The sequence below is a fragment of the Babylonia areolata genome, chromosome 10 (genome assembly GCF_041734735.1).
Source record: "Babylonia areolata isolate BAREFJ2019XMU chromosome 10, ASM4173473v1, whole genome shotgun sequence".
In the NCBI taxonomy this organism is placed as follows: domain Eukaryota; kingdom Metazoa; phylum Mollusca; class Gastropoda; order Neogastropoda; family Buccinidae; genus Babylonia; species Babylonia areolata.
In genome coordinates, this window is record NC_134885.1 from 19,880,402 (window position 1) to 19,900,301 (window position 19,900).

Sequence of the window (19,900 nt, forward strand, 5' to 3'; positions counted from 1 at the left end):
TTAGATGATGGTAATTGGGGTGAAACGCTGTTAACGTCGTCTCTTTCGCCGTTCGTATGGAGAGAGTTAATCAGACGAACAGTTCACCATTTGATACATTTTTTTATGGTTAGTGATTATCCGAACAGTCGATAAAACAACGAAAAACACTTTACAGCGATTAAGTTGTAACAATACACAAAAGATACGACACTTGAAAAAACCCACTCGGATATTTAAAACGCCAACAGTGGACTTAATTAAAAACAACAACAACAAAAAAACCCACAAAACATTACAGCACAGTTTTGGTTCCAATAATGCGTGATAAGCCAAACTCCTGTAAGTTTGATTAAACTAGAAGTTTATCTCTTCATACATTCATCATTTATATTTGAACGATGAAGCAAACAATAATAATAATAATAATAAAAACACACACCAAAAAACAACAAACAAACAAACCAGTAACAACGCTTTACACAATTCAGTTAATACACAATGGATAAAACATACGCAAAAAGCTCACTCGGATAGAGTAAAAGCCCGGTGCGAGCTTTTGTTAAGATACTGCGGCAGTTTTTTTTTTATATCTTGGATATAGCAATAAGCTCTGTAGCATAACAATGAACTATAAATGCTTATACATTTCAACTGAACCGACAGTTCAACATGTGATACAGTATCAAACATTCGAAGCGAATATAATACACGTGATATAGTTTTAGCAATGTAAAATCGATAATACTTATCTTTGGAAAAACAAAACAGAAAAGAAAGAATGAAAAAAAGAAAAGAAAAGAAAGAATGAAAAAAAGAAAAGAAAGAAAGAAAAAAAAAAAAAAAAAAGAGAAAGAGAAAGAAACAGCATTAACATTTGGATATGGCTAAAACAACCCAATGGATTTTTGCCCTTTATGAGAATGTGCGTTTTCTAAAAAGACGAGGTCCAATGTACTCAGTACATTTTACCTAAACGACAATATATCCATAGATACAGATTTATCAAAAGTTGATTAGATTTGGTTTATAAAAGTGCAGTTTTACGCTACAAAATAAAACAATAAAGCTGAAAGAGAAACACAACCACAAGGTTCTTTTGCTATGATATGCACGATTCGATGCAATGAAATTTGAATTTGCACATTTCATATTAGTGACTGCCAAAACATGCTGTCTCATCAAAGTTATTATCTTTGTGTGATAAAAAAAACCCCATCTGCCTGCGACTTCTAAAACAAACGTTAGTGAATCACATTTCATTGTGTATTTGAGTTGTTATTTACACCAAAACCCATGGATCATTCAAGCGATATTAAAGCTATGGTATTTCAGTTGTGTGCATTGTTACAGTTGTTGGTTTCTGTGTATGTGATGAAATCACAGAATCAGGTGACAGTCATAAAAAAGAAGAAGAAGAAGAAGAAGAAGAAGAAATGTTGGCTAAATAAAACAGGTGTGATAGTGATTTGTTTGTGAACTTTTATCAACAGAAACTGTCTGTAACATCAGACAGACATAAGCATTTTAACACAAATGGTCCCATGTTTCAATCACAAAAACGGCTTCAACATTTCGCTGAAGATGGGTAACTGGATCATCACCATGAAAAGGAAATTTGCGCAACCGCGTGATAACTAGATCAGCAAATTGCTTTATGATTATTTTTCCTGAAAGAAACTTTTGAATATGATCCTGGATTATCAATTTTGTTTGCTGGAATGCAGCACCAAGTTATCAATGAGGACACTACTTGTGGAACAGTTATCAACAACTTTGAAAACAACAAACAAACAAACAGAAAAAAAAGGTTTCAGTTTTGAAACCAAATTTGGCCTGATTTGGACATCGGAACGTATCCTGAAAACACGTTCAGTTAAGTCAACACACACACACACACACACACACACACACACACACACACACACACACACACACATATACATACATACACACGCACACCCGCACACGTAGTTAACAAGAACCCGCGACCTGCCTCGCATTAAAAGAAAGTTAGTGTTTTGATTTGCGTATTTTTTTTGGCATAGAAACATACAAACCCATAGTTGTTTAAGTCATCGGAACACGCACACAAAAACAAGACACTGTCAGTGAAGCGAGCGGTCACCGCAACATTCGCAACGTTGCGAACAACGCCGCCATAGAGTCAGCCCACCTTGATTAAGACCTCAATGTTTGTAATGTGACAAAAAAGGACGTCAGGGAATCGGCAAACCCTAGTTGATTTCGTTAGCACTTCAGAATCAGAGCATCGTTTGGTCAGTCAGTGGTCTGGACAGAATCTACTCTCCTTGTCAGACATGGAGCACGTCAATGCATCCTTTTGTCAGTACGTTGGACAGAATCTACTCTCCTTGTCAGAGATGGAGCACATCAGAGCGTCTTTCGGTCAGTAGTCTGAACAGATACCACTCTCTCCTTGTTACATGAAAGCATTCTTTGATCAATACTCCGACCACAGTCCTCTCTCCTGGAGCACACCAGAGCATCCTGTGGCAGAACTCTGAATAGAATCCATATCAGAGCATAACTTTCGGTCAGTACTCTGAACGGATACCACTCTCCTTGTCATAGCCGGAGTACGTCATCTTGCCGGCGTGTTTGCCGGCGTTGGTGGTGTGTGAGGGGCTGTGGGCAGCGTCACCGAGCAGACCGCATACCTCATCACGCCGGGCGGAGCCGCGATCCGAGGCGAGGGCCCGGCCCTTGGCGTGCTGCTTGCTAGCATGCAGGTAGTGCTGCAGCTCCTCGTAGGGAGGGAACTCGGGGTCCTCCTCCTGGTCGGAGTAAGGCGACCCGTCCTCCGTGTTGAGCAGCAGGTAGCCCTCCTGCCGCGGGGTCAGGCTGAGGCGTTTGGGGGCGGGGTTCGAGTCCAGGCGCGCCGTCAGCTTGGCCTGGGTGGCCTGCGTCAGTTCCACCAGCGAGTTGGAGCGGCAGGCGTGGGGGTGGGCGGCCAGGGAGTCAGTGAAGAACCTCATGTGCTCGCTCTTGTCCAGCGCTCGCGGACACACCACCACGCCCGCCGGGGAGGTGGTGACTCTGTGTCCGGGGCTGACAGGTCCTCGCTGGAGGTGGCCCTGCACGCGGAGAGAGTCCCCGCGGTGAAGGTCCGCCCCCTCCTCCACACTGCTCTCCTCATCCTCCTGGTCCTCATCCATCTCCCCGCTGCCTCCCCCCATCTCCGCCACGCCATCGTCGATGCTGCTGTCGCCCCGCCCGGCGCTGCTGGCGTCCACGGCCAGTCCATGCCCGCTGTCGGCGTCGTCCGCCTTAGTGAGGGGGGAGGTGTCGCGCGTGACGAGGTAGGCCCGGCTGGTGCCGTTACAGATGTACCTCTGCAGAGAGGCCGGGCGGTCCTCGCCGTGCTGCGTCACCATGATCCTGGTGGGCGGGATGGAGGGCGGGCGGGCCTGGCGGCGGGCGGCGGTAGAAGGAGAGGAGGAAGAGGAGGATGAGGAGGGGGAGGGGGAGGAGGTCTTGCCTCCCCCGTGCACCTGCACGTCCTGGACCTCCCCATACCCTTTGCCCCCGCCGCCGTCGCCGTTCTCCATGGGAGAGGAGCTGCTGCTGCAGCACCGCAAGGTTCCTCCCCAGCACCCCCCTCCCTCCCCTCCTCCTCCTCCTCCCCCGTGGCAGCAGTGGGGCGGGAGGTCCAGGCCGTTGTGGTTGGAGTGGATGCTGACGTGGTCACCGTCCCCTTTGCTGTAGGACACCACCGGCAGGACCAGCTCTTGACGACATCGCTTCTCTCCCCTTCCTCCTCCTCCTCCTCCGGTACGATAGGATTTTTCTTTCCGGCACTCGCACCCAGACTTCTTGCAGCCGCCGGCGTCTGTCTCACGGCGGTTCCTGGGACTTCGGCCGTTGCTGGAACCGCGGTGCTGGTTGTTGCTGTGACTATGCTGATGATGATGGCGACAGCCGTGGACACAGCCGCTGCCGCCGTAGTCGGGCATGTCGTGCTCGACGTCAGAGTTTGGGAGATAGGTCTCGCCGGTGCAGTTGTAGTCATAGCTGCCCAGCCGTCGGCTTCTTTCTCCGCCTCCTCCTCCTCCGGCAGGGTTGTAACCGTCGTGGACGTGGTGCATGATGACGCGGCAGTCTCTGCACTGCCCCCAGGAACACGAGTCCTTGTCCGTGCGGGTCGGGGTGGGGGTGGGGGAGGAGGAGGGGGAGGAACGGCACTGCACGTGGCATCGTGATAGCATGTCGTTGTAGGCGTTGGTGGTGTCGTCGTCGTCGTAGTCTCTGGCGCCGTGGTCAAGCAGCTCGTCCTTGTTGTTGTTGTGGGTCAGGTGTTGGTGGTGGTGGTGGTGGCAGTGGCAGTGGGCTTCTCGCTGGGTTGTCGGCGGCGTGTCGGAGCATGGCATCTGGGAGGTAGGGGGAGGGTTTGGGGGGGGGGGGGGGGTCAAAAGAAAGGAATTATAGTCTGTTTTGTCTGTCTCTTTTTACGTATGCATAGATATAATATGAATACGTCTATAATATAAGCACATCTCTTTCTCTCTCTCTCTGCATGTTGAATTGCCCCATTGTATCCCCCACCCCTTTTGTGTATAGGCCGGTGGTCGTCACAATTATACCTGTGCCAGTGTCAGTGTCAGTGTCAGTCTCTCTCTCTCTGTGTGTGTGTGTGTGTGTGTGTGTGTGTGTGTGTGTGTGTCTGTGTGTGACTGTATAAAGTGAATGAATGTGCGCACAGACTTCTACTCTCTCTCCCTCCCCCCCCCTTCTCTCATTCTCTCACACCACCTCCTTCCCCCACCAACTCACCTTCTCATAATCCAAAGACCCTTTCCCAGAATCAGGATCGCTGTGGTACGACAACGATCCTCCACCACCTCCTCCACCACAACCACCTCCACCACCACCACCGTTCCTGAACACCCCACCACCCCCAACACCACCAGCACTGGCCGCGGACACGGAGTGCGAGCAGCTGCCGACCTTCTCGCCGTTGACGAGCGAGTGGAGCTGGGAGGGCCTCCTGGAGGACCCCCAGCTGAAGGACACGTGGCGGTTGGAGACCCTGGAGAAGTGGCGGGCGATGGACGAGTCCTCCAGGCGGCGGCACAGCAGTACACAGTCCCGCTTGAACTGCTTGGTGAAGATGGCGTAGAGGAAAGGGTTGGTGCAGGAGTTGAGGGGCAGCACGAAGATGGTCAGCACCTGTTTTGGAGAGGAAGAGTGGGTGTGGGGTGTGGGTGTGGGTGTGGGGTGGAGGAGGCGGTGGTAGGTGGGAGTTGGGGGGGGGATGGGAAGGGGTGAGGTGGTGGGAGTGGGTGGGGGAAGGGGGAAGGAGAGAAGACTTAGAGACCTCAGAGACTTGTGTGTGTGTGTGTGTGTGTGTGTGTGTGTGTGTGTGTGTGCTTTCGGCCATATCGGCTCATTTTATACAAACACCACCAAACACACAGAGCTACAAGAAAAATGGAATACACTCGTGCGTCGTGTCAGAACATGTCAAAACATTCTGACTTGAGTATATTCGTGCAATAAGTCGTATTTGTAATAATGTTAGCCAAGCCTAGAGCTGGAATCATCCGTGTGGAGGACAGGAAGTGAGAGGGAAAGGTGGACACACACACTGCCCCCCGCCCCCTCCCCAACACACACACACACACACAAAAAGCACACACACACATACACACACACACACACAAAAAAAGCACACACACACATACACACACACACAAAAAAAAAAGCACACACACACCTACACACACACACACACAAAAAGCACACACACACATACACACACACACACACAAAAAGCACACACACACACACACACACAAAAAGCACACACACACATACACACACACACACACACACCCCAACCGCCACTTCTACCACCACTTCCTCCTCCACCCAAACCACCACCACCTCCATCACCTCCACCCCCACCATCACCACGTCCAACCTGCATCACCTCTCCACAGCCGCCCCCACCCCCATTTCACACCACCCAACCACCCAAACCCATCATTCCATCCTCCTCCACACGCCCCCACACCCCCACAACCCCTCCTTCCACCCACCCCTACCTCCCCCCCCCCGTCCTCCCCCCCCCCATCCCCAAACAGACCTTGGCCCCGCTGAGGTCGATGAGGTTCTTGCCGAAGGAGGCTCCCAGGGAGAAGAAGGCGATGGGCGCCCAGCAGAGGAAGTCAGTGAAGACCAACAGGGCCATGCGCTTGGCCACCCGGGTGTCGTTGGAGTTCCAGGCCTGGGAGTGGCGGATGCTCAGGTACATGCACAGGTAGCAGGTCAGGATGATGCAGAAGCACACCCCGTTGAAGATGAGGATGAAGCACACGTAGCCTGGAGGGGTGTGGAGGGAGGGGGTGCGGTGTCAGGAAAAGAAGGTGGCAACGGTTAAGGTTTATGTATTCTTCCTTCATGCATCATATATTCTGTATGATGTACTCTGTTATGCATTCTGTTTGCTGTACGATGTACTGTTATGCATTCTGTAGCATGCTATATGATGTACTGTTATGCATTCTGTATCATCTGTATTCTATACGATGTACTGTTATGCATTTTGTATGCTATACGATGTACTGTTATGCATTCTGTAGCACCTGTATGCTATATGATGTACTGTTATGCATTCTGTATCATCTGTATGCAATATGATGTACTGTTATACATTCTGTATCATCTGTATGCAATATGATGTACTGTTATACATTCTGTATCATCTGTATGCAATATGATGTACTGTTATGCATTCTGTATCATCTGTATTCTATACGATGTGCTGTTATGCATTTTGTATGCTATACGATGTACTGTTATGCATTATGTATCAGCTGTATGCAAAACTATGTACTGTTATGCATTCTGTATCATCTGCATTCTGTGGGGTGGTGTGTGTGTGGGGGGCGGGGGGGGGGGTGTGTGGGGGGAGTGGGGGTGCGGGGCGAGGGAGAGGAGAAAGTGGGTAAAGGTTAAAAGTATTGTATCCTTCCTTGGCGTATTTTGCATGATCTGTATTCTGAATGACGTATTCTGTTATGCATGTTGTATCATCTGTATCGTGTATGAGGTATTCTCAGGTATGTATTATGTGTCGTCTATATGACGTATACTGTTATGCATTCTGTATCATCTGTATTTTGCATGACGCATTCTGTTATGAATTCTGTATCACGTGTGTATTCCATATGTTGTATTCTCCAGTATGTATAGTGTGTTCTGCATCGAGTATTCTGTATGATATATTCTGTACAATGTATTCTGTTGAAACTTTTTTAAAGGGTTAAAGTGTCCGTAGCCTTGAAGAGCAGTCATGGCAATGAGTTCATATTCAACTGTGTCCAGGCCTCGGCTTCGGAATTCAGGGGGCTCAATCTCCCCTTCCGCTGTTTTAACCTTCCCCAACGAAAGACAGGTCCCATTCACATCAGGGTGGTGTGAGGAAAATCGGAGAATTTGTCTTTACCAAAGACACACCAGTTAGGTTAATTAAAATCACAGTGAACATGGATTCACTGACCCGATGACCGTAACATGCACTGGCATATTTAATCTTTTGATTAAAATAAATCCCTTGATATGGAAACACGTAAAAAATGGAGGAGTATTCTCGTACAACTCTTAAAATCAGTTTACAAAACAACAACAATAACAACGATGATGATGATAATAAAAAAAACCAATAATGATAACAATGATAATAATGATAATAAAATAAAATTATATAATCAGCCTATAATAATGATGATGATAATAATAACGATAATAATAGTAATAACAACAACCATGACAATAATGATACTACTACTACTACTACTACTACTGATGTTGATGATGATGATGACGAGAGGATAATGATGACAATAATAATAGGATGATGATGATAATAATGATAATGATAATAGTAATGATAATATAAAATGTATTACTAATTTATTTCATGATGATGATGATCATAACAACAACAACAACAATAATGATATCATTATGATCATCATTATCATTATTATAACACGAATTAATAATGCATTATATATTATCATTCTTCTTCTTCTTCTCTCATACAGACAAGCAAACAAACAAACCCCCCGCATCCCCCCAAAAACAACAACAACAAAACAAAAAAAGAACAACAAAACAAACAATCAAACAAAAAACAAAACAAAACAAACAAAACAACCCCCCGAAAAAAACAACAACAACAAACAAACAAACAAAAACAACAACAACAAAAAACCCCACTACCAAGGGACTGACTTTTGGAGATGAGGTCCTCCACCTCAAAGGGCAGACAAATGGCGAACTTCCGGTAGTCACTGATGCCGAAGAGAGGCAGGCTGGCCAGGGCGATGGTCCACAGCCAGCCACCCAGCATGATGTACCCTGGGTGGGGGACACAGGGCGTGAGTGTGTGTGTGTGTGTGTGTGTGTGTGTGTGTGATGTTAATGTTCATCATCATCATCACCATCATCATCATCATCACCATCATCACCATCACCATCATCATCACCATCACCATCATCACCATCACCATCACTATCATCATCATCAACTCCTCCTTCTTCTTCTCCTATATTCATTCTATACAGGTGCATGATCGTTTTCATCCCACCGTTTACGCAGCCATACCTCGGTTTGAAGATAATTACGTAGGGGACAGAGAACGCAATGAAACACGCCAATCACTGAAAATAAAACCACTGATAAAACAAAGAAATAAACGCACAAACGAACACAGAGCAGAAAACTGCACAGTTGATCTTCTTACCTCCCAAAACAACATCAATACCCCCCTACTCCCCCCCCGCGGCCCCTCCCCTCCCCCCCCCACACCCAACAATAAAAAAAAAAAGAAGAAAGAAAAACAGCCGTCAATAAAAGCATGCCCTTCTTCCACAATCTTTTGATTTGTCTCCATGTAATGTGCGCCTGTCACGTCATCTGGCTCTGTGAAACAGACTGCAGAATTGTTTGATTTTATTCCAGAGTTCACGCTCCAGTGTTAACGCACCCATCTGTTTATTCATTTATCATTTTATGATTAAAAAAATACAAAAAAATACATATTTCTCCTTCCCTCGCCTGCAGTCTTTCGTGTTCTTCATCATTCTCTTTGGCACTTTGTGTCATTTTGGATCTGTTCAAAATATCTGTCCAAACTGAACTGAAGTATATATTGTATATCATTGTGTCACAACAGGTTTCTTTGTGTGAAATTCGGAATGCTGTCCACTGGGAGAGCGCGCGTCGCTACAGTGCAGCGCCACCTATTTCTTCTGTTTTATGTCTGCAAGTCTGTTTGCTAAACTACCAAAAGTGGATTTCTTTTCAACGGAATTTTGTCAAGGACAACCTTTGTTGTTGTTGTTGTTGCACTGTTTTTTTTTCACGTGCGTAAAGTGCATACGGGATCTTGGATGACTGTCTCATTCGGATGACTTGCTAGCAACAAGACCACCACTCGAGGTCTTGTGTGTGTGTCTGTAGGGGGGATGGGGTGGAGGGCAGTGGGAGGTAGGGGGGAAGGGGGGGGGGGGCAAAGTGCCAGGTCCATACACGGGATTCGAACCCGTGGACACTCGCTTTGTAGCGGGGCGGTTTACCACAAGGCCACCGTTCCACGTTCTTTCCAAACAACATCATGTCATCCTCGTTATCATCTGTTTGTATTCCTCGGAGATTAACTTTCAATTTCATTTTCTCCGCTCTTTCTGTCTGTCTGTCTCTGCCTCTCTTTATCTCCGTGTGTGTGTGTGTGTGTGTGTGTGTGTGTGTGTGTGTGTGTGTGTGTGTGTGTGTGTGTGTGTGTGTGTGTGTGTCTGTCTGTCTGTCTGTCTGTGTCTCTGTGTTGTCTGTGTGTGTCTGTGTTTGTGCCTGTGTGTCTGTGTCTGTGTTTGTGTCTGCGTGCGCGCGTACTTGCTTTGCGTTTTCCTTATCAGCGTTTCTGAGCTGTTCTTTGTGAAGCAGTTTGGCACGAGCATCGCCGCGTGATCGATAGTTCCTTGTGAAACCATTCATTGTGTTGTCACATATTTCTCTCCTTCCTTCCTCTCTGTCCTTTTCTATTTCGAAAACACACGCAAACAGTCACGCAATATATACACACAGACACACCACAGACACAGACAGACAGACAGACAGACAGACAGACACACACACACACACACAAACACACACACATACACACAGAGTCGCAGGCAACATGTACCCACATACACACACGCACACATACACACGTAATACACACACACACGCACGCACACACATGCACCCATTCAACTCAGTCTCCCTCTTTTTCATTTTCTTATTCACCTGCTCATTATCGTGTGTGTCTGTCGGTGACTGTTTCCCTGTGTGTGTGTGTGTGTGTGTGTGTGTGTGCACGCGCACACATGTTGCGTGCGACTGCACGTGTGCGTGCTTGCATGCACGACGATGCGAAAGCGTGGGCACAATCATATGCCTGGATCTGCACGTGCGCCTGTGTACATTTCCTTGTATTTATATTTCGTTTTGCTTTTTCTCTTACCAGGTATCTTAAACACACACACACACACACACACACACACACACACACACACACACACACACACACACACACACACACACACACACACACACACACACACATCCCTGGGTAGGCCTGTGCTGATCATTTGATTTCTGTGTTACAAAGTCTCCTGTCACACACACATGCGCGCGTACGCAGATGCACACACACACACACACACAAACACACACACACACACACACACACACACACACATCATCATCATCATCATCACCACCACCACCACCACCATCACCACCACCACCGTCACCACCACCACAACCACCACCATCACCACCACCAGCATCACCATCACCACCACCAACACCACCAACATTACCACCAACATCACTACAAACATTACAACCAACATCACCATCATCATCACCATCATAATCACGATCATAATCAAGACCACCACCATCACCATCCCTCCCTCCTCCTCCTCTCCCTCACCGGCCTGCCTGAGGGACAGCCTCTTGTTGAGCTGCATGGCGTGAGTGATGACGTAGAACCTCTCCAGCGTGATGACGGTGAGGGTGAAGACGCTGAGCTCCGAGGAGAGCACCCCCAGGAACCCCGCCACCAGGCAACCCCCGCTGATCTGCCACTGGATCGCGTACTTCCGGAACTCGCCTGTACACACACAGGACAGGAAGGCACACGCAGTTACAGTTACACAGTCACGGAGCGAGGTTTTCATGGATGTGGAGGGGTTTTGGTGGGTGGGTGGGGTTGAGGGGTTTGTTGTGTGTGTGTGTGGGGGGGGGGGCGGGGGGGGGGGTTGGGTGGCGGGGGTTGGGGGATGGGTTCGTGTGTGTGTGTGTGTGTGTGTGTGTGTGTGTGTGTGTGTAGGTGGGGTGTGGGGGTTCGTGTATGGGTGGGGTGGGGTGTGAGGATAGGAGTTCGTGTGTGTGTGTGGGTGGGGGGTGGGGAGGTGGGGGATCATGTGTGTTTGTTTGTGTGTGTGTGTGGGGGGGTGGGGTGGGGTGGGGTGGGGGTTCGTGTGTGTGGTGGGTGAGGTGGGTGGGGTGTGGGTAGGTGGGGGTTCGCGTGTGTGTGCGTGTGTGGGGGGAGAGGGTAGAGGTTCGTGTGTGTGTGTGTGTGTGTGTGTGTAGGTGGGGTGTGGGGGTTCGTGTGTGGGGTGGGTGGGGTGTGAGGATAGGAGTTCGTGTGTGTGTGGGTGGGGTGTGGGGAGGTGGGGGATCATGTGTGTTTGTGTGTGTGTGTGTGTGTGTGTGTGTGTGGGGGGGGGGGTTCGTGTGTATGGTGGGTGGGGTGTGTGGTGGGTGGGGTGGGTGAGGTGTGGGGAGGTGGGGGTTCGCGTGCGTGTGCTTGTGTGGGAGGAGAGGGTAGGGGTTCGTGTGTGTGTGTGTGTGTGTGTGTGTGTGTGTGTGTGTGTGTGTGTGTGTGTGTGTGTGTGTGTGTGTGTGTGAGCATGACAAATAGAAAGATGGATAGATAGATAGATAGATAGACAGACAGAGAGATAGACAGAGAGAGAGAGAGAGAGAGAGAGACAGAGACAGAGACAGAGACAGAGACAGAGAGACAGACAGAGAGACAGAGACAGACACAGAGAGAGACAGACAGACAGGCAGAGACAGAGAGAGTGTGTGTGTGTGTCCATGTATTGCTTCGTGTGGAAGCACCTTTAGTGATGTATTGCTCATTGGGAGGGTGCGGGGTTTGCTGGAGGAATGGGGGAGAGCGCTAGAGATTTAATTGATGAATTAATTAAGCAAGTCTGCCAGCTCATCTAGATGATCTTGTGAGGGGGGATATCGTCAGCAAGGAACGGAACTTTCTCTGCCTCTGTCCCTCTCTGTGTCTGTCTCTTTGTGTGTCTGTCTCTGTCTTTTTGTGTATGAATGATTGTCAATTACAGCCTATGCGTCCCCATCCGCATTTTGAACGGACTCGGTGGTTAAAATTTTAGCTTTGATTTTAGATGTGAGTTTTAAAAGATAGCGTTTTCTTTTTTTTCACATCCCATTGGAAAGCGAGCCTGACCAGTAAACCAATCAGTGTTCAGCTAGAGTCATCATAAACCATGCTCCCTCCCTCCCTCCCTACCCCCCCTCCACCCTCTCCCCCGCCCACTTCAGTCCTCCACTCACATCCCTCGTTCTCCACACCATTTACACCCACCCACATAACTGTTATTAAGCTCCCCATCACCTACTCCCGAAATACTTCCTGAACCGCTATGGCTTCTACTGCCTATGCCCCCCCCCCCCCCCCCCTCACGACCCTCCAGTACCTCCAGCACCAGTATTGCTTCTTCCCCTTCCCCCTCCCCTCCCACCTCCAATTCTTCCTGCACCCCCTTAAAAGCTTCTCCCCTTCCTACATACCCCCCTCCCCCCGCCCCCCGTCCCCCACGATATACAATGTCGAGTACAACGTTTTGATTATTCATCCTCATCATGTGACGCCTCTGGTTCAATGATAAATGTTATCAAAACGCAATTACAACAAGAACAACAAACTAACTACAACAGAACAAACAAAACAACTCACCCAAGGTGGAAGCATCCACCATGGCCAGGATGCCCAGGTAGACCCCCATGAAGAAGTCGGCGCAGGCCAGGTTGCAGATGAGGAAGCGGGGCACGTCCATCTTGGAGCGGGAGCTGACCGACACGAAGAGGACCACAGCGTTGCCCAGCAGGGCCAGCAGGAAGACGAACCACACCCCGCAGCGAAGGGACCACCACCCGAACAGGTCGTCACACGGCATGAAGGGACCTGTGCGGACAGGGAGGGGGAGGAGGTATGGGTGGGGGTGGGGGAGGAGAGGGGATGAGGAGGGTAGGGTTGGTGGTGGTGGTGTTGGTTTGTTTGGTGCTTGAGGTTTTCGGCGTTGGTGTTGTTTGTGGTGGTGGTGGTGGTGGTTTGTTGGTGGTGAGGTTTTTGTTGTTCGTGTTGTTGTTGGTGGTGGTGAGGTTTTTGTTGTTCGTGTTGTTGTTGGTGGTGGTGAGGTTTTTGTTGTTCGTGTTGTTGGTGGTGGTGGTGAGGTTTTTGTTGTTCGTGTTGTTGGTGGTGGTGAGGTTTTTGTTGTTCGTGTTGTTGTTGGTGGTGGTGAGGTTTTTGTTGTTCGTGTTGTTGTTGGTGGTGGTGAGGTTTTTGTTGTTCGTGTTGTTGGTGGTGGTGGTTAGTGGGTGGTTGACGTTTTTGTTGTTGGTGTTGTTGTAGTTGGTGGGTGGTGAGTGGTGAGGGGTGAGGGGTGAGGTTTTTGTTGTTGGTGTTGGTCGTGGTGGTGGTTGGTTGGTTGGAGTTGAGGTTTTTGGCGTTCGTGTTGTTTGTGCTGGTGGTTCTTCGGTTTGTTGGTGGTGAGAATTTTGTTGTTGGTGTGGCTGTTAATGGTGGCTGTTTGGTGGTGGTTGGTTTTGTTGGTGGTGAGGCATTTACTGTTTTTGTTGTTGTTTGGTGGTGAGGATTTTGGTGTTGGTGGTGCAGGTGGTGGTGTTATTTTTATGGTGTTGGCGGCTGTTTGGGGGTGAGGTTGTTTATTGTTGGTGGTGATCATCATCATAATTAAAACACTGTTCGTATCGCGTTGGATTTTGTATTGTTGTCCACATCATTGCATTTAACACAGCACACCAAGTAACCTGGCTTAGGTTTACAGGTGAGGGGCGGGTTGGCCATGATGAGGTTCTTGATGTAGACATCCCCGTGACCCCTCTCATAGTCCTCTACACCACACCACACCACACCACACCACACCACGCCACTCCACACCACACCACACCACACCACACCACACCACAGTGAACCATACCACACCACACCACACTACACCACAGTAAACCACACCACACCACACCACACCACGCCACACCACAGTAAACCACACCACACCACACTACACCACACCACACCACACTACATCACACTACACCACACCACAGTAAACCACACCACACCACACCACGCCACGCCACACCACACCACGCCATGCCACGCCACGCCATGCCAGGCCAGGCCAGGCCACACCACACCACACCACACCACACCACGCCACACCACACCACACCACACCACACCACACCACACCACACCACGCCACGCCACGCCACTCCACACCACACCACACCACAATCCTAAAGATTACCTGGTTTAGGTTTACAGGTGAGGGGCGGGTTGGCCATGACGAGGTTCTTGATGTAGACATCCCCGTGGCCCCTCTCATAGTCCTCTACACCACACCACGCCATGCCACGCCACGCCACGCCACGCCACGCCACGCCACACCACACCACACCACACCACACCACACCACACCACACCACACCACACCACACCACAATCCTAAAGATTACCTGGTTTAGGTTTACAGGTGAGGGGCGGGTTGGCCATGACGAGGTTCTTGATGTAGACATCCCCGTGGCCCCTCTCATAGTCCTCCAGGTACAGCTCGGCCTCCCGGGAAAAGTCGTAGGAGTCAGGGTCGTACTCGTCGTTCTGTATGTCCTCCCACAGCTCCGAGGTGTGATTGTCTGGGAGATGGGAGAGTAGGAGGTGGGTGTGGGGGGTGTGGGTGTGGGTGGGGGTGTGGGTTGGGGTGAGGATGTGGGGGTGCGGTGGTAGGTTGTGGTGTGGGGTGGTGGGATGGTTGTGGGAGTTTGGGGTGGGGGTGCAGAGTCACAGATATTAGTTAAAAAAAAAAGTATATTTTGTTGAGAATAAATACAAATCATAATTGTGTATCTGTGTGTTTGTGTGTCGGGTTGGTGGTGGTGGTGGTGGTGTGTGTATGTGTGTGTGTTTGTACGTGCATGCATGCGAGTCTCTCTCTCTCTCTCTTTCTCCCCCCCCTCTCTCTCTTCTTCCCCTCCCACCTCTTTTTCACTCCCTCTCACTCTTTCTCCTTCCCCCTCTCTTTCTCCCTTCCGCTCTCTCTCCCTCTCTCCCCTCTTTCTCCTCTCCGCCTCTCTCTTTCCCCCCCCTCCCACTCTTCCTCCCTCCTCCCTCTCTCCCCCTCTCTCTTCCTTCCTCCCCTCCCACGATAGGAAGAACAAATAAAACTGCACGGTGGAATAATTACAAAAAATGGGTGGCGCTGTAGTGTAGCGACGCACTCTCCCTGGGGGAGAGCAGCTCGAATTTCACACAGAGAAATCTGTTGTGATAAAAAGAAATACAAATACAAATACTCCCCTCCCTTTCCTCCTTCTTTCCCCTTTCTCCCATCTTCCCTCCCTCACTCCCCCTCTCTCTCCCTCCCTCCCCATCTCCCTCCATCCCCCCTCTATCCCTCCCTACCCCCTCCCCACTCCCCCATCTACCCCTCTCCCTCCCTCCCCTCTCTCTCCCTCTCACCCCCGGGTGTGTGCTGATTATCTGGTTGTGGTTTTCCGCAATTCATCTTTATTCTTATCTTATCTATTATAATCAATGTGCAGTATAGTAGGCTATGTTTATAATTATATTCAAATAATGTTTCTTAATTCTTTCTGTTTTTACATTAAGAATACTAGTTATTACCTGCAGTGTGTGGATGTATGTATGAAACGATGTATGTGATATTTTTTACATTTGTATCTTCGTAATATTTGTAGGGGCTGTTGTTGACTTTTACCGTTATGGTCCCCATGTTGTTTACTTGTCTATTTTGTGATAATGCACCTGACCAAATTTCTCCAGTTGGAGATAATAAAGTTATTCTTATCTTATCTTATCTTATCTCTCTCCCCCCCCTCACTCCTTTCCCCTCTCTCCCTCCCTACCCCTCCCCACTCCCCACCATATCCCCACTCCCCACCACCCCCTCATCTCCCCGTCTCCCTCCCTCCCCTCTCTCCCCCTCTCACTCCTTTCCCCTCTCTCCCTCCCTACCCCTCCCCTCCCCACTCCCCACCATATCCCCCCTCCCCGCTACCCCCTCATCTCCCTATCTCCCTCCCTCCCCTCTCTCTCCCTCTCTCCCCCTCTCACTCCTTTCCCCTCTCTCCCTCCCTACCCCTCCCCACTCCCCACCATATCCCCCCTCCCCACCCCCCCTCATCTCCCCGTCTCCCTCCCTCCCCTCTCTCTCCCTCTCTCCCCCTCTCACTCCTTTCCCCTCTCTCCCTCCCTACCCCTCCCCACTCCCCACCATATCCCCCCTCCCCACCCCCCCTCATCTCCCCGTCTCCCTCCCTCCCCTCTCTCTCCCTCTCTTCCCATCTCCCTCCATCCCCCCTCTCTCCCTCCCTACTCCCCACCATATCCCCCCTCCCCACCACCCCCTCATCTCCCCGTCTCCCTCCCTCCCCTCTCTCTCCCTCTCTCCCCCTTTCCCCTTCCTCCTCCCCCTCCCTGTCACTGACCGAAGTGAGTGGTCCAGAACTCTGTCAGGTTGTAGTAGTGCTCCTGCCACATGTCGGGGGCACCGTCCTTCTTGGCCAGCCACGTCACCTGCTCGTCCATCTCCACCGTGTCCGTCGGCTTGTGGAAACAACATGGAACTGGTAAGAGACTGGCGACACTCTGGCGACCTTTGTCATTAGCTTAGAGTACTTTGTCACAGGCTTAAAGGGACAGAGAGAGAGAGAGAGAGAGAGAGAGAGAGAGAGAGAGAGAGAACTCAGAACTCAGAACTCAAAACGTTTTTATTCAAGGATTAAGATTTTAGGCATTGCCTATTCTTCCAATCTGTCCTTGCTAATCTACATCTAGTACAAATAGCACACACATAAATGAAAGGAAAAGGTTTTCATGCAGAATTGTATACATAATGAAGAAAACACCTCCCCCCCCCGCCCCCCTCACACACACCCACATCCGTGCACACACATGCATACACACACTGACGCTCGCGTGCGAGCGCACACACATACATACACACACACGCACACACACACACACTGACAGCACCCCCTCACTCCCCCCCCCCCCCACACACACACTAAGATTGACAGATGGATAGGACAGTGATTCACAGAGAGAGAGAGAGAGAGAGAGAGAGAGAGAGAGAGAGAGAGAGAGAGAGATGTCATCAATATAGAAGTTCCAGAAACATCCGGGTGTTTAAAAGGTACAGTATTGTTACTGTCTCTGAAATCTATGTTGGCAAGTGCAGCATACTACAGTGACTACCACCATCACCAATATTACTTGAACACTTGTCGCGATTATGATAGAACGAAATGAATAGATTATGCATGCATAAGAAATAGAACGAGAGAAAAAAAAGAAGAAAAAAAAAGAAGAAGAGCAAAACAAAACACGATGAAATGAGAAAGCAAGGAAAGAACAACAACAATAGCAACAATGACTGATCCAATAAATAAGACATAACTGACCCCTTTGTTACTGCCTACAGTAATTCAAAGATCAGAGTTATTTACTGTTGGAAGGGGTGAAGATGTTTATGCAGACTTGATTTGAACATAGGAAGAGAACTGCCCGTTTGTATGTGCAAAGGAAGGGAGTTCCACAGTGATGCACCCGAAAATGCAAAACTAGTTTTGAACAAATCAATTCGGGTACGTGGCAAAATGTATTTGTTAGAGCCGTATCGGCATGAGGCTCGTGTGAGCAGGTGTTGGAGATATTGCGGTGCTAAGTTATTGTGTGTTTTGTACATGAGTAATGCTTTGTTGAATTCTAGCTGGTTTTGAAGTGGAAGGATATTTAATCTGGCGAGAGAGAGAGAGAGAGAGAGAGAGAGAGAGCGAACACTGAACGCCGAACACTGAAATATTATAATGTTATTAGCTGTCAAAGCTCTTGTAATATAGTAGGTACAAATCAGAAAGAAAGAAAGAAAAAAAGAAGAAAAAAAGAAAGGTGCAAAACAGATAAAAATGGAACAGAAAGGAAAAAACAAAACAAAACAAAACAGAATTGAAACAAAACAGACTGATAAGAGATTTGCGACACTCTGGCGAATCTTTTCATCAGCTTAAAGTACTTTGTCATTAGCTTAAATTACAGAGATAGTAGAGATAGTAGTAGTAGTAGTAGAAGTAGTAGCAGTAGTAGAAGTAGTAGTAGTAGTAGTAGAGAGAGAGAACAAGAACAAGAACAAGAACAAAACTTTAATCTCCAGGCCTCCGGCCCCTAGAAAGAGGTCAAAAGTACACAATAATTATGGTGATCACGCAGCGACAACAAAATGTAAAATACGTTCTACAGGTTTAAGTTAGTGTGCACACATAACACACACACACACACACACACACACACACACACGCACACACGCGCGCAAGCACGCACGTACATACACACGCACACACAGAAACGTCATACATGACGTCATAAAGGACTGTAAAGTGCCGAGTACTTATGGTGTCACGTCATTTTGTTGAATCAACTTCAAACACAAACAAACAAACACACACACACACACAAGAACGCATGAAAATAACAACAACCCCCCAAAACAACAACAACAAAAACAACAACAACACGTCATTAAGGACTATGACGTAGTACGTGGTATTTTTTCTTTTTCATATTCATTAAAAACTACACATACAGGGGAAAAAATCTAAAACAAAACAAAAACAAGCAAGCAAACAAACAACAAACAAAAAAAACAACAAGAAAACGAAAAACAACAACAAACAAGAGAGGCAAAACCTTCAAGACTCACTTGTGATACACTTTAAAAAAAAATCCAAGCTTTTTATGTATTGAGCATAATTTCAAAATGTAATGTTTAAGATGAGAAAGATCAGTGTAAAGCAAATTAACTCCCCTAGCATTACAGAGTAATTTCCATTTTTTTACTATCTGCACCAAAACGTTTGCAAAATAAATAAAACTTCCATGCTTAGCAAAGGAAGTTCCTGTTTGAACAAAAAATGATAATAATGACTGCTCTAGTTGTTGGGTCAGAATATCAGATCAAAGTGCCAAGTTTAGAGAATACAAAAAATATAAATATAACAGTAAATGCAGTTTGCATATAATCAGGCTTCATTTTTTTTTTTATTATTTTGTGCCCATCCCAGAGATGCAATATTGTTTTAAACAAGACGACTGGAAAGAACTGAATTTTTCCTATTTTTATGCCAAATTTGGTGTCAACTGACAAAGTAGTTGCAGAGAAAATGTCAATGTTAAAGTTTACCACGGACACACAGACACACGGACACACACACACACACACACACACAAAGACAACCGAACACCGGGTTAAAACATAGACTCACTTTGTTTACACAATGAGTCAAAAACAACAACACCATCTATGACGTCATGAAGGACTGTGGCTGTTCGTGAGGAGACTTTGATGTGACGTCAGAAAAACACAACATTCTGAACATGCACGTGCATTTCGTTCCATGTGAATATAGAGTAAGACCATAAAGAACGGAGTTCCTTTAAAAGGCTAATAAATACAACCTCTCTCTCTCTCTCTCTCTCTC

The 19,900-nt window shown here is 48.1% G+C and overlaps 1 protein-coding gene across 1 annotated transcript in view; it reads right to left on the bottom strand.

Moving 5' to 3' along the window:
• Positions 1-2,030: 2,030 nt before the first annotated feature.
• Positions 2,031-19,900, bottom strand: part of LOC143286487 (uncharacterized) — a 234,332-nt gene continuing 216,462 nt past the window's right edge. The window contains exons 15-22 of the mRNA XM_076594064.1: positions 16,853-16,970; positions 14,864-15,040; positions 13,059-13,286; positions 10,992-11,171; positions 8,242-8,367; positions 6,089-6,324; positions 4,774-5,169; positions 2,031-4,370 (exon numbers count right to left, since the gene is read on the bottom strand). Of these exons, the coding sequence (XP_076450179.1) occupies positions 2,538-4,370; positions 4,774-5,169; positions 6,089-6,324; positions 8,242-8,367; positions 10,992-11,171; positions 13,059-13,286; positions 14,864-15,040; positions 16,853-16,970 (3,294 nt within the window). The 3' untranslated portion in view covers positions 2,031-2,537. The remainder of the gene's footprint in view (positions 4,371-4,773; positions 5,170-6,088; positions 6,325-8,241; positions 8,368-10,991; positions 11,172-13,058; positions 13,287-14,863; positions 15,041-16,852; positions 16,971-19,900) is intronic.